We start from the raw sequence: 14,632 nt of genomic DNA, 5'->3' as shown, positions 1-14,632 counted from the left end.
ATCCTCGGCCCAGGGTGTGGTTCTAATAGTCTGGGGGTTCAGTGCTCAGAAAAGAATATCAGGTGTGGCTCAGGAGTCACCAGGGCCACACGCTGCGGTGCCTGGAGACAGTGGTGGGACAGAAGGCAAGCATTACAAGGAACAGAACTCAGAGTCTCCTACATGCTAGTATGTGACTTTACCACTTGAGCTATCTCTGACCACTCTAGCAGGTTGTCTGGTGTTTGCGGTTCTGTTTTACTGCCATCCCTGACAGTGCTGAGGACTACTCCTGGCTCTATATGCTCAGGGCACCATGTGAAGCCATGGATCAAACCTGGGTCTCCCACAAGCAACGCATGTGATCAGTCTGCTCTCTGGCCCCTAACAGGTTTTAATTAGAACATGCTCACTCATAGTCTGTTTCCGGGAAAGGGTGGAACATGAACTAAAATCCTAATAAAAGGGTTCTGATTTGGGGTGGGAGGCGGAGGCCATTATTCCAGGTTGCTCCAAAGTTCACAAATTACTCTTCATCTATTTACAGAAGAGCTAGAAGGCTGAGACTTAATAGCACCTCCACTTACTTATTCATATCTATTAAAATAACAAATTCTCAGTGATTTTCTTGTTGATCACACTTTCCTTCTCCACACACTTTCTTCACTTACCTTCCAGAAACCTGTCCTAAGAGGTAAGTGCAGAAAGTTGACTCAGCTTACTTGAAATCCGTCACTCTCCTTTGCTGGCTCCTCCTTCCTTTTAGAACCCAAGGCTCAAGTACTTTGGTAACCCAAGCCTCATCATTTCAAATAGCACAAGTTAATGAAGTCCCATTTCTTTCACTTTTACATTCTATCACAACTTAAGTGACAAAGCAGAGAGAAAGAAAAAGAGAGAGAAAGAGAGAGAGAATGCTATCTACTTGATTTCATTTAAAATTCCAATTTCTGGGGGCTGGAGAGGTAGGGCTCCTGCCTTGCATGTGGCCAACCTGGATTTGATACCCAGCACCCCATATGGTCCCCCAATACTTGTGAAGAATGATCGCTAAGTGAGGCTGGAGCCATAACACAGAGGGCAGGGTGTTTGCCTTGCACACAGCCACCCCGGGTTCGATTCCCAGCATCCCATATGATCCCCTAAGCACCACCAGGAGTAATTCCTGAGTACAGAACCAGGAGTAACCCCTATGCAATGCCAAGTGTGATCCAAAAAGAAAGAAAAAAAAAAACCCAGAATGATTCCTAAGTACAGAACTAGGAGTAAGCCCTGAGCACCACTAGGTGTGGCCAAAAGAAATTTTAATTCCTTGTTAAGTATTAAAACATAAATATCCCAAAGTAAAGTTACCAATTTCCAATTACCTGTTCCATGTATACTCTCCATTTTGGTACATGGCACAACCTTCTACTTAGCTAATCCGACCTAAAATATTATCATCCTTTATTCTTCCGTAGTCCTGTCTAATACATGAACAAATCCTATTAGCTCTTTCTTAGAAAGATACAGAGACTAACCACTACTCATCACCACCAAAGGAATATGATCATCTCTGCCAGGATATTACAATAGGGATTTCTAGCGCTAAATGTAATTTTCAAACATTTTACGGTCTAAGCATTTAAGTCTCTTCTCTCCTTGATCCTTATAGAAAGTAATCTACAAAGACAGTTACAGATTCCTCCCTCTGCACATTCACACTGCTTTATCAGGAGATGGGAGTTTCAGATTCCCCACTAATCAGTGCTAACCCCGCAACTTGCCTCACCTAGTCCAATGGAAGTGAAGTAATGTCTCACAGTTCTGAGCCTCACCTTTAAAGAGGCAAATGCTTTGGCATTTACTTTAGGTAGCAGTCAAGAGTAACGAGAAAGATCACAAGATCAAGCACCAAGAAGACATCTATTGACTGAAGCCTCCTTATGAGATCTTTAAACTGGCTTAGTAAATGATCCAAAAAGACACCCTGGAAAAGAGAATCACCTAGCGAGGGCGACAGACTCATGAGGAGGAGTGTTACAGTGTTTTTGAGCCAGTCTTTTTGGGGTGGCTTATTATGCAGTAATAGATTACTGAAAAGTCTTGATGGTAACAGAAACAACTAAAAAAATGAAATGATACTGCCTGAAAAGCTTCCTAAACAGATATTCTTTTCCTCTTTTGTTTTTGGGCCACACTCAATGTTCCTCACGGCTTAATCCTGATTCTGTGCTCAGAGTACCACATGGAGTGCTAGAGATGGAACCTAACTTGGCCACACGTAAGGCAATGTAAGGCAAACACCCTCCCCATTTTACTATCGCTCTGAATCCCAAACAACAGATATTCTAAGGACTTATATTTCACCATATTATAGACTTTAATGTCACTAGATTCCTCAAAAAGTACATCTATAATAATTTCTATTTCCTAATTAAATTAAATGGTCCCAGAATAATTTTCTAACATACACAGTTAATGTACTACATAGAACTGTGTTTCTTTACCAAAACTCAATACTGCCAAAAAGCAATTTTATGCCCTCAATTTTAATAGTGCACTCAAAACTATGCTTAAAAAATTATACCCTCAATTTTAATAGAGAACTCAAAACTAAGCTCGCCATCAGCCTTCAAGAAAATCCTGGCAATCCAAGCCTATTTGTAAACATCAGATTTGCCAGGGAGAGATCTCCTGAGAATGTCAATCCTACTCCTGGTCACTGCTACCACACTGCCACCTCCTGTCTTAGGACTTTGGAGTTTGAATTAGACACAGCAGTGGGTAAAGAAAACTGCTGAGCATAGCATACCCCTCTTCTCTCACACTAGACAGTCACCAGGCTACCAAGTGGGTAACTAAGGCCAGAGAGAGAGCACAGAAGTTAAGGTCCTTGCCTTACATCCCACCAACCCTGGTTCAAACGCCAGTATTGCAACTGGTCCCCTGGGACACCAGGGAGTCATTCCTGAACAGAGCCAGTAGGAGCCTCTGAGCACCACCACATGTGACCTAAATGCCAACAATAAAAACTAGAAAAGTTGCCACTTGATCACGCTAGACGGCAATTGTAATGGTGACTGATAGAAAGGGGCTCATCCACTGCAACACAAGGTCCTAGACCTAGACCCTAGCATATTTTAACTGCTGTGAAGCGGCTCATAAAAGGAACTTTAAGGAGGCAAAGATATCCACCCTCCTGCTGACTGCCAAAAGGGGCACATATGCAAAAGCAACTAAGCTTTCATGCTGCAAAGGGAGATAGTTATCAGTTCCTGGTCAGAGAAACAGTACAGTGGGTAGGGCCTTGCAGGTGAGTGACGTGGGTTCAGTCCATGGATTTAACATGGCTCCCCACGCCCACCAGGAGTGATCCCTGAGCAAAGAAACAGGAGTAATCCCTGAGCACAGCCAGGTGTGGCCCCCCAAACAAAAAACCAAAACAGAAAGTTCCTTAGAGGGAAAACCCCAAACCTTTAGAATTCGAAGAAATATTTTAATATCTTAGCTGTTAACTCTCTTATCTCAAACTGAATGACAAAACTCAGAAAAATATGCCCCTTGTGGTTACAAGGGGATTTGGTATGAACAGAAAATGTGGACATACAAATCAAATAGGAAGAAAAAAAACCAGAATTCTCAACTCCCGCTGGCCCAAAGAATTTTTTGAACAGCTTCCTCATTAATGATTTCTCAACATTCATTTTTTTAAAAAGCTTTTTTTAATTCTAATAAGGCCAACAGAAAAAGGCTTTTGAACTCTCTCAAACTGTATTAAGAAAATATGAAATCAAGAAAAATCTCTGACTACAACCACCTAAGGAGCCACACATGACTGATTTTAAACTCAGCACTCCAAAGATAACCGCAGCTTATCAGCCTCGAAAGTCTCCAAATGTGCAGAACCTCAAGTCTCTGCAAGTGTAATCTCCCCAGGTCACCAGGTTCACCTATACCACACTGACAGGAAGCAGCATAGCTATGCATACCTATGTTCATATATGCAATATTAAAAAACAGCTTGTGTTGGGCTGGAGTGATAGCACAGCAGGGAGGGCGTTTGCCTTGCGTGCAGCTGACCCAGGTTCGATCCCCAGCATCCCATATGATCCCCGAGCAATGCCAGGAGTAATCCCTTACTGCAGAGCCAGGAGTAACCCCTGTGCATTGCTTAGTGTGACTCAAAAAGCACAAAAAAAAATGTCTTACAAAAAAAAAAAAAAAGCTTCTGTTGCCCTGAGAGATCAGGGCCACATATCCTGACAACTGAACACATTGCTGATCAAGACACCATCCTAATTCTAGACTTAACAGCAATTAAAATGCAGAACTTGGGTCTGAAGAGATAGTAGTGAGTGAGACACTTGCCTTGCACCCCTATGGTCCCCAAAGCTCCACCAGGAGTTATCTTACTCCCACTCAGAACCAGGAGTAAGCCCTGAGAACAACTGGGTATGGCCCAAATTCAAGCAACAGTAATATTTAAACATTTTCTACGAGACATTTAAACTATTATAACTTTGAAACGGCAGAATCTCCTGGGCTGGAGAGATAGCACAGCGGGTAGGGCGTTTGCCTTGCATGTGGCCGACCCGGGTTCAAATCCCAGCATCCCATATGGTCCCCTGAGCACCGCCAGGGGTAATTCCTGAGTGCAGAACCAGGAGTAACCCCTGTGCATCGCCAGGTGTGACCCAAAAAGCAAAAAAAAAAAAAAAAAAAAAGAATCTCCTGCCCCCGTGCTAGGCGCCTCCCTCCCAGAGCCCCAGCAGCCAAAAACCTCCAGAAACCAGCTGCAGCCATACTCAAGGTCACTCTTCACACGCTTGGATGAGCTTCACGCATGAGGGAACCCCTCATGCATGAAGGAACCAGAAGAGGAACCCAGGTATGCGGGACCCGTGACTGAGATCTCCAAGCCTACTCAGATCAGGACTGGGCCTCCTCCACCCACATCCCCAGTTTTCCAGTAGCTTGGCAGTCAGACCCACAAACTGCCCCCAGCACCATGTAATCTCATCAACAGCCAAGATCAGAGGCTATAAAACAAAGCTCACAGAAGAGAGCAATGCAGAATCTCACATGAAGAGCCTGGCAGGCTACTCGTGGCATATTTGATATGCCAAAAACAGTAGCAATAATGGGCTTCATTCCCCTGACCCTGAACATAACAGGGAACAAATGAGGCAATACTGGCGCCCACTTGAGCAAATCAACGAGCAGTGAGACAGTGATACAGTGAACTTTGAAATCAATTCTCTATTCAATTGACATGTTAAATCTGCTTCTAAATGAGAAATTTAACTTGGGGATGAGGCTCAGTGGCTGGGGATGGCTCCTGGCAGCACTCACGGATGGAATATCAAAACTTCACACAAAGCATGCACTCCAGCCAGTGGAAGAATCTTTTCAGCCCAAAGTTTTGGTTTTGGAGTTTTTTCCTGCTGCTGTTTGTTTTTGTGTATGTTTTTTATGGTATCAGAAACAGAACTCATGTCCTTGCACATGCAACACAAATTGCTCTACCACTGAACTACACCTCTAGCTTAATTTTAAGTCAAAATAAAACAGACATTTGAGTTAGGCACCAGAATCCATTTAATGAATCCTTCCTAGAAAACTATTAGCAACTTAAATATCTTCTGTTTTCTCTATTACACAGAAATAGTTTAGCTACTTATAATCTTAATCAACATTAACCATAAGGAAGTTTAAGTTATAAAAGTTGAAAATATGCATTTTCATGATTTGAAAACTCATGGAAAATGCACTAAAACCACCATCCTCTCAGTTCCCCAATGTCAGCAACATTCCATATTCCCTCTCCCATGTCCAGTGGCCCACAACATAACAAAGACGAACATCAGTACTCTTTTTTAATAACATAATCACATAGGGGTACATATAAGGTCCAATGCAGTGTCTACTCCAATCAAACTTAAGCGATCTTCCAAAATCACAATTATTTTCACACCCGCCCTTTTCCCCAGTTAGGTAAATTTTATGTTCTTGTACTTTGGTAGTTGCAGAGGTCCCACTGCGATTTGAACTTGATCACTGGATTCAAAGTCCAGAGTGCTAACCATTACACCATGGGGCTTAGCTTAGTTGGTTATAGTGTGGTGCTAATAATGCCAAGGAAGCGAGTTCGATCCCCATACGGGCCAGCCTAGTGTTTCCCTCTCAGAGAGCCCGGCAAGCTACCAAGAGTATCCCACCCACATGGCAGAGCCTGGCAAGCTACCCATGGTATATTCAATATGACAAGAATAGTAACAAGTCTCACAATGAAGACATTACTGGTGCCCGCTCGAGCAAACTGATGAACAACAGGACGACAGTGCTACAGTGCTACAGGACTTTAGTAGGAGGTTTGCGGGGAACACACACTCCAGGCAATGCTCACAGTTCACTTCTGGCGATGCTTGGGGGACCATATGGGATTCCAGAGATCAAACCCAGGTTGGCCACAATCAACACAAACACCCTACCTGCTCCAGACCCAGTTCTTGTTTTTTCTCTTTTTTAAGGTTATAGCTCAGAGTTAAGCCATATCTTTATATGCTGTACTTTTTGTTGGTGTCACTGTTGTTTTGGGGCAACACCTGGCAGTGCTTGAGAGACCATATGGTGCCTGGACCAAACCCAGGACTCCTGCATGCAAAGCATGCACTCCACCCCTTTCAGCTATCTCCCCAACCCTATATGCTATATTTGTTATATTTGGAATAGTAAATGTCACACTAGCACAGATATCCAACAAAATCTTCTCTTGAATCCAAATATAGGGGACCTCAAACCCCATGAAGTTCTGCTATAACCCCCAACTGAGGGGTATCTGAATGCAGAAAAGCAACATTCCTTCCACATTCCCGTGAGACTTCGGTAATCAGGAGCTAAACTCAGTCTGAACTAAACCCAACAATGCCTCTTCCTGAAAGGGCTCCCGCCCTTTCACTATACTAGCAGTCAACGTTGGGTCAGCCTGACAAAATAGCCCCACCGCCATCTGGACCTGCACCTTTGGTTGCTGCAAGTACATCCATCCATCTCACATGGCTGCTCTAAGCCCTCCTCAGCTCTGGGCTCCCAACATGCCTTGCACCTCAGGTAGAAAGGTCACCACGGCACATGTGGGTGTGCCAGCCTCAGATGTCCACATGTGACATGACGATAGTATGGAATGTAATGACTACTTAGCACAAAGAACTACTCCCAGAAGTCCAACTCACTCCCTTGGTGCAGACCAGTCTACTGCATTCAACTCTGTCACCCATCCCTCTAAGACCTTCTCACAGGTGCCGGCATATAAAATACCAGCTTGCCTTCTCTGAGCTCTCCCAAAATCTATTTAAAAACAATCCAGGTAAGGGAAACCACAACACAGCACCAAGATTCAGCTAAAATAAAACTGTAAGTAGACTTTCAATATTTTCCTCAGCAAAGAAAGCAAACTCGGGGCTGGAGCGATAGCACAGGGGGTAGGGCGTTTGCCTTGCACGCAGCCAACCCGGGTTTGATTCCCAGCATCCCATATGATCACCTGAACACCACCAGGGGTAGTTCCTGAGTGCAAAACGAGGAGCAACTCCTGAGCATCGCTGGGAGTGACCCAAAAAGCAAAAAAAAAAAAGCAAACTCAATTTGTTTTTGTTTGGGGGGGGGAGAGGGGTCACGTTCAGCGATGCTCAGGGGTTTCTCCTGGCCCTACTCAAGGAACAAGGAATGTAGGAGATGGAATCAAACTGGTCAGCCAAGAGCAAGGTGAGCACCCTACCAGCTGTGCTATTGCTCCAGCCCCTTCATTTGTTTTTAGATCATTCTCAAATCAACACAAAGTTGTCTGACATGTCTAATGAATAGTCAAGTAAAAAAAAAATAATAATAAAAAACTTTAATCCAAACTGATAACCAGGGGAATAAGTCTCTACTGATAAATACTTCTGCCACCAGTAACATTTTGCACACATGCTTTCCTGAAAAGGCAATCAGTTACTTATAAAGTAACAAGTAACTGTTAGGCTTGGTGAAAGTCTCTAAAGGGAAGGCAGTCTTAATGTTTTTAATTCCCTACACCAGTGGAGAAATTCACATTAGATTGGAACTAACTGAAGGGCAAAGCAAGGCAATCTTCATTTATTGGGAGATCAATGAATTTTATCTGAAGATGGAAGACACTTAAGTTTAGAAACTCTCCAAAATAAAAATACTAGTCCTTCAATGCAGCACTGTTTACTTCGTATTTAATATTTAAGAAAAATAAGACACAATGGACTTATAAGAATTTGCAGGTTCAATTTTCCCCCTACATAAATTCAGACTATACACATTCAATTTTTTAATTAAAATTTTTCATTGTCATGGGTAAAGGGAGAAAAGACATTCAATGCTTCCATTTCAGATCAGATCAAATTAACTACTTTTCAGTACAAATTCTTTATAATCTTTCTAAAATATATTTTCTAAGGCTGTCTAGATAATTGAGTGGGTTTTTCGTATGGGAAGTCCATGTTCCATCCCTCCCTGAGCACCACCAGGAGTCTGAGCACAGCCATTGTCCCCAAGTACTACCAGGTGTGGCCCCAACCTCCAAAAAATATCTATTTTTTTTTAATTTAGGGTCAGAGAAATTGTTCAAATGTTAAGGTACTTGCCTTGCATCTTGCCAAGCCCAGCACAGTGTATGATCCCCAAGCACAAAGCAAGAATACCACACACACACACACACACTGTGCACAGCACCAGGTGTGGCCCCAAACCCCAATTTAATAGATGAAATATCTCCAACACATCAAATCTCCAGTTCAGGTCACATGAATGACCTTTTCAACTTACTGGAAAGAAAATTAAATATATGGATAAGGCAAATTCACAAAAATTAAAACCTGTTTGTACCAAAACCACATTTGTGAAGATGCTTTACCTGGAGAGGGCTCAATTCATAACTATTTGCACAGCACCGAGGAGCAAATGCATAGCAACCCACTCTTACCTCCCTCACATTCCCTTCTCAGTCCTACCTGTGCGCTCGGACACAAGGTCCTGGTTTAAATTAACTTCCAGCTTATAGCTCGGCCCAAGCTGGGAGAGGGGGGATGGGAAGAGAAAGACAGAAACCTTAGCTCAGGCTTGCAAAACGCAAAAAAAAAAAAAAAAAAAAAATGCACAGAAAGGCCAGCCCTGGTCCCAAACAGGAGGGAGCAGCGCCTGGCTTTCCAGTTCAGAATTCCAAAGCCAGGATCTGGTCTGCTCTGGAGCACGGAGTCATTTCTCCAAAATACTCCAGGGTTTGTGAAAACAGGAAAAGTGACACACCACACAAACGGCCGGCAAAGCGCCCTCAGTCAAGCAGCACAAACGTTGGTCTTTATCTCCCGGTAGGTTCTGTGCAGACAAATACATATCGATATTCAGGAGTGGGAGGGAGACAAAGGGGATTTACCAAACCCCTGAGCTCGGGAGGGTCTGATCCAGCTGCGGGCAGAAGCACCAGCGCGCTCCGGGCGTCCCACCCCTGGCCAGCAAGCCAACGTGCTCCAGACTAATTCCTCCCCTCGCAGAAGCGGGGATGGCCTCCCAGACCTCTCAGACTTGTCGCCGCCACCCACGGCGGGCCGAGGAGGAAAGGCGAGCCACACCCACGCGTGTCTGCAGCTGCTTTCGCCGAGAGTCGGCGCTGGGGGGAGGGTCGGCCTCAGTTCCCCAGAACTGCCCTTTGAGACTGATTTCCTGCTGCCACAACTTGACCTACTCAGCCTTGAGCTGTGAAAGCCTGTCTGGGCCACTTTTATGCCAGCAACAATAACCCAGCGGCGAGGAAGCACAAGTCAGCCCGCTGTGCCTTACACACACACATAACACACACATAACACACACACACACACACACACACACACACACACACACACACAAACTTCGGGGCACGAGAAAGGCCGCAAAAGAGGAAAAGTCGTTTTCAGCAGCATCGAGCCCCGGACCCGTGAGGAGCCGTGAACAGGAGCGATTAGAAACGGACTTTACTCACCTCTGCCTTTTCGGAACCGAGTGCTCCACTTCTATGGGTTTCCCGTGCAGCTCCACTTTACCTGCGGGGCCACAGGCGGAAGACGGCGGTCAGGGCTCACCCGCTTTTCTGGCCCAAAGGACCCGCACGGCCGACAGGGTGCGACTCACTGGCACCCCGACGCGGCTCCAAGCAAGGGGTGCCCCCTGTGCGAGGGTGGGAAGGGGGAGGTGGTGCGGGGTCTCGCAGATGGGTGGGGTCGCACGCTCTCTCACCCTCCCCTCGTGTTCATTCCCGGGGGTCACCCGCCCCCACAACGCCCGTAGGACAGGCCTGCCACCCTGGGGGGCAGATTCCGGGAGGGCGCGTCCATGGCGAATTTCTAGAGGGGGCGCCCGGGAGCGCGTCCCGCAGGGCGAGAAGCGCGAGAGTTGGGGGGAAGAGAGGGGCAGGCGGCAGGACCCCGGGGCAGCGCTCGTAGGGAAAGTGCGGGTCACGGGGCCCCCCGGCCGAGTCTAGGGTCGCACCCCACCCCAGCGCCCCCCCAGGCTGCCCCACCTGGCCCTCCGGCCGGTCGGACCGGGAGCTGGGGAACGGGCCTGCTCCCGGTCTTGCACGCGCTCGCCCCCCGCAGGGCGTAGAGCCGCGCAGGGCGGCCGGGCGGGCGGCGGGCTGGGGGGCCACAGCGCGCTCCCACCGCCGGATCGGGGGGCCGCGGGGCCCGAGAAGCCGGCGAGAGAGAGAGAGAGAGAGAGAGAGCGGGAGACCGAGAGGGCGCGGCCCCGCGGCCCGCACGCCCCGACCCGCAGCAGCACACGCCTGGGTCCCGCCGAGCGTTCCGGGGAGGGTGGCGGGCGCGGCACCCCCCGCCCCGCCGCGCAGCCGGGGGCCCGCGCCCGAGTTCTCTTGACAGCGCGTCCGCCCTCCGGCCGCCTGGCTCCGGGGGGGAGGGGAGCTGCGTCCGCGCCCCCAGCAGGGACCCCCCTGCCCCCCCCCCCAGTCCGGCCGCCGGGCCTGGCGCGGCCCCCGGAGCCCGCAGGCCCAGGCGGCCGCGGGGCCGGGCCGGGCCCACCTGAAAGCGCCTCGATGGCCTTGAGGGCCCAGCTCTCGTCCGGACAGTCCACGAAGGCGTAGCCCGTCTTCACCAGGAAGGGGCCCGCCACCGGGATCTTGGCGTCCTTGAAGATACTTTCGAGGTCCGAGGGCACGGCGTTCTCGCTGAGGTTCCCGAGATACAGTTTGTTCATTGTTCAGAGTGGTGGTTTTAAAAACAAAAACCAAAAAAAAAAAATCCCAAGGGGGGGAGAAAAGAAAAAGAAAAATTAAAAGCCCCCACGGGGAGGTGGCTGGATCCGGTGGGGTTTTTGTTGCCCTCGTCTTCTCGCCGTGAAAACACACGCGCGCGGCCAGCACCCGGGGCGAGCGACGCGGACGAGACGCCAGAGACGCGAGAGCCGAAGGTTCCGGGTCTTTTTTTTTTTTTCGTTGTCGGTTTTTTTTCCCCTAGCTATTTAAAAAAAAAGAGAGAGAGAGAAAGCAAAAGGCGTCCTACACCCCAAACGCATCCGCGAGTCTTCCCAACTCCGAGCGGGAGGCGGGCTCTGAGAGAAAAAGGAGGCGGAGGAGGAGCGGGGGGCGGCGGCGAGGGGGGGAGACTTTTTTGTCTCTTCCTCCCCAGCCCCGCTGCCTCGGCCGGCCGACAGGGAAAATATCACCCAGGGCGAGGGCAAGGCGCCGCCTCCCCCGGAAAAATAAAAAAAATAAATTAAAAATTAAAAAAAATCCTGAAGAGTAACTGGCTAGAAGGGCGGGGGGGGGAACCGGGGTGCGGGGAGGGAGGCGCAAGGAGGCGGAAAAAATCCGCTCCGAGTGTCCGGCTTTTTGAATGAGCCACGTGTTCAAACTACAAATCAACGTCTCACGTGAGGAATCCCAGCGCCTCAATTAGAGTGGGTTAGGGGGCGGGGGTGGGAGGGGAGCCCGGGGAGGGGGAGGGGAAAGGAGATTGACAGGGACCCCGGGCGGAGGAGGGGGCTGGGGGGGCGGGGTGGCCAGCGCCGGAGAGCCGCGGCCGGGACGCGCCGGGGAGCGCGGCTCTGGGCGCCGCTCGTCGCCCCCGGAGTTTGGAAAGGGTTATCTGGTCGGGGCGGGTCCTGAGGGGGAGGGGAGGCATATTGATTTCTTTTTTTTTTTTTAAATGAGGAAGGGGTGGAGGGTGCTAACTAGGCAGTTCCTGGAGCTCCCGTGTACCGGAGTTGTAAATATTCGATTTTGGTTTTTTTAAAGAAAAAAAAAGAAAGAAAAACATGCAGGTAATGGAAGCAGATCAAAGAGTCACCCTTGGCGAACGCGCCTCGGTGGCTTTCAGTGACAGGAGAACTGCAACCTCGGCGAAGCCACGAGCACGCTGGCGGGGCTGGCAGGGGCGGAAACGCGCGGGGCTCGGGGGTGGGGGAGGCACGCTGGGGCGGAGGCGAGCAGGCGCGCCCCACCCCTGCACCCATCCCGGGCCCGGGCCCCGGGGAAGTGGGCGCCCCCCCCCCGCACCCCACCCGGGCCGAGCGGGCGGGCGGGTGGGGGATGGGAGCCCGCGGCGGCGTCCTGGGCGGGTGTCTGGGCGACACCTCCTCCGCCTGCGCCGGCGGTGGCTCGGGGCTTCGCGTTTGCCATTGGTTGCGCGATTCAGAAAAGGCTCCGGGATAAATGAGGCCGGGGGCGGGCTCGGCCGCCGTGGGGGGAGGGGCGCGCGGCGGCGGCGGGCTGGGGGCTGGGGCTGGGGTGCGGGGGAGGCGTGCAGGGTGCTTCGGGGGCGCTCCCCCGCGCCCCCCGCGCCCCAACCCCGAGGCCGCAGGAGTCGAGCGAGAGTGGGAAAAGTCTTATGCAAAAGGAAGCGATTTCTTCCTGTAGTTTCCAAAGGCGGAGGAGAGAGGGGTAGGCTGGTACTTTTATTGAAATCCTTTTACTCGGAAAACTTGGGACTCAAAAAACAGGAAGACCGTTCTGCCTCGGCCCTAGGTAGTACTGGCGCTTGAGAACCGGTCTTTCCCACCGGCGTTCTGCCCGCGTTCGGCCCGCAGAACCATTCATAATTTCCCCCGTGTGCGATCGCACAATGGTGCGCGTCGAGGGGGGAGGCTCGGGGCCCGGGCGAGCCGGCCCCGCCGACGACAGTGGCCCGGAGCCGAGGAAGACGGAAATGAGCGCCGGGCTTGGGTGCTGCTGGAAAGGGCCCGGGGTCGCTGAAAGGTTGTGCGGGCTTCGCTCAGAGGCGTCCTGTTCATTTTGGTTCTTGGGGTATCTTTTTAACAGGTATTCTCTCTTAACAAGCTAAATAAAATGCTAATTGCTGAAGGAGCGTCTATCCAGATGGAAATAGAAACAAGTCTTTTATAACTGAGTACGCTTACCACTAAAAAATAATGTATTGTGTAATAGAGAAAATGTTAGGATCCACACTGAATCTTCTGAAGTAATTACAACATAGCTCCGTAATTATGTTACATTACATTTTCCTTTGTCATACCCATATATGGAATTTGAAAGTGCTTCCCAATTAAAAGATGAGGAGCAGAATACCTTTAAAACACGTGGGAATTATTGCATGATGCAGGGTACTTACTTTTTTTCTTTTAAAAGGAACTCACAAATGTTATGTTAAGGAACCGGAAAGTGTCAGATCATCCATTTTACATGCAACTGGTTTTTCTAACAGGTTTTTCCTTCCTACCAAGCAAGCTCAGCTTTATAAATATACATACAATATTTTCATTCACGTTTAATTGAGTGAAATGTTACTACTTTCTAAGTTGGAAGGAACAAGCTGTCCTTGTATAATGGTGTTTAGAACTGTATTATGAACTCTACCTTAATAGGACATTTTGGTGGTTAAATTTTAAGTTGATGGGTCAGGTTTAACTTTTCTTTAAAGACTACTTATTTTTCCCTTTTTTTGAAAGAGAACATTAGTTCTGAAAATATGAATTACTTTATGTGATGTGCAAAATATAAATACCAATTATTAATATTCTATGTTACCTGTTGCATGAACTCAACAGCTATTTGGAGAAATGTGCTTCTTATTTGATAGTTGTTTTTCCATGTACCACTTGAGTTTTACATCTCGTCTGTTGACAATCATTGAACTTTTTCTACAACAACAAATTATCTGTATTCAGCTTGCTTACCAGATTCATTGTATGGTACCCTTTGGATTGTTGACTGTTTTGCTTTTATTAAAACTGACACCTAAGGAAATAACTACTTCTAAAGCATGGAATAACGTGTTTATTTTCTATAACTGCTAGCCCATGCTTGTCTGTCACTATCAAACAAATCTAACAGCTGGAATTTAAAACAAGTTGTGCTGTTTTGATGAAATATGTTCCTGGGACTCTTGTGAACTTAATCTGTGTATTTTTGTAACAAAATGGATACTCCATCTAGGACCTTAAAAACATACACCAGTTACATAAGCTTAGACATCAAAAAGGGAGGTGGATACAGTCGACTTCCAACCTTCCAAGCATTTGAGTAAGTATATACACAATAGCTGAGTAAAGAGAGCTTGGGTAGTTGTTTTGTACTGACATTTCAAGTGCAAGACTATCTCTAGTGTATTTCCAAGAATGAATATAAGATCAAACTTAAAATTTCTCAATGGGTTTTACA

The 14,632-nt window shown here is 48.2% G+C and overlaps 1 protein-coding gene across 2 annotated transcripts in view; it reads right to left on the bottom strand.

Moving 5' to 3' along the window:
• The window catches only part of IGF2BP3 (insulin like growth factor 2 mRNA binding protein 3), a 157,366-nt gene extending 146,155 nt beyond the window's left edge, over window positions 1-11,211 (bottom strand). For both annotated transcript variants that reach the window (XM_004604083.2, XM_055146952.1), the window contains exons 1-2: window positions 11,037-11,211; window positions 9,986-10,046 (exon numbers count right to left, since the gene is read on the bottom strand). In XM_004604083.2, coding sequence (XP_004604140.1) covers window positions 9,986-10,046; window positions 11,037-11,211 — 236 coding nt within the window. The remainder of the gene's footprint in view (window positions 1-9,985; window positions 10,047-11,036) is intronic.
• Between the last annotated feature and the right edge of the window lie 3,421 nt (window positions 11,212-14,632).

The sequence above is a fragment of the Sorex araneus genome, chromosome 1, assembly GCF_027595985.1.
Source record: "Sorex araneus isolate mSorAra2 chromosome 1, mSorAra2.pri, whole genome shotgun sequence".
Classification (NCBI taxonomy): domain Eukaryota; kingdom Metazoa; phylum Chordata; class Mammalia; order Eulipotyphla; family Soricidae; genus Sorex; species Sorex araneus.
Note: the sequence above shows the minus strand (reverse complement) of the source record. Positions and strands in the feature narration are given on the sequence as shown.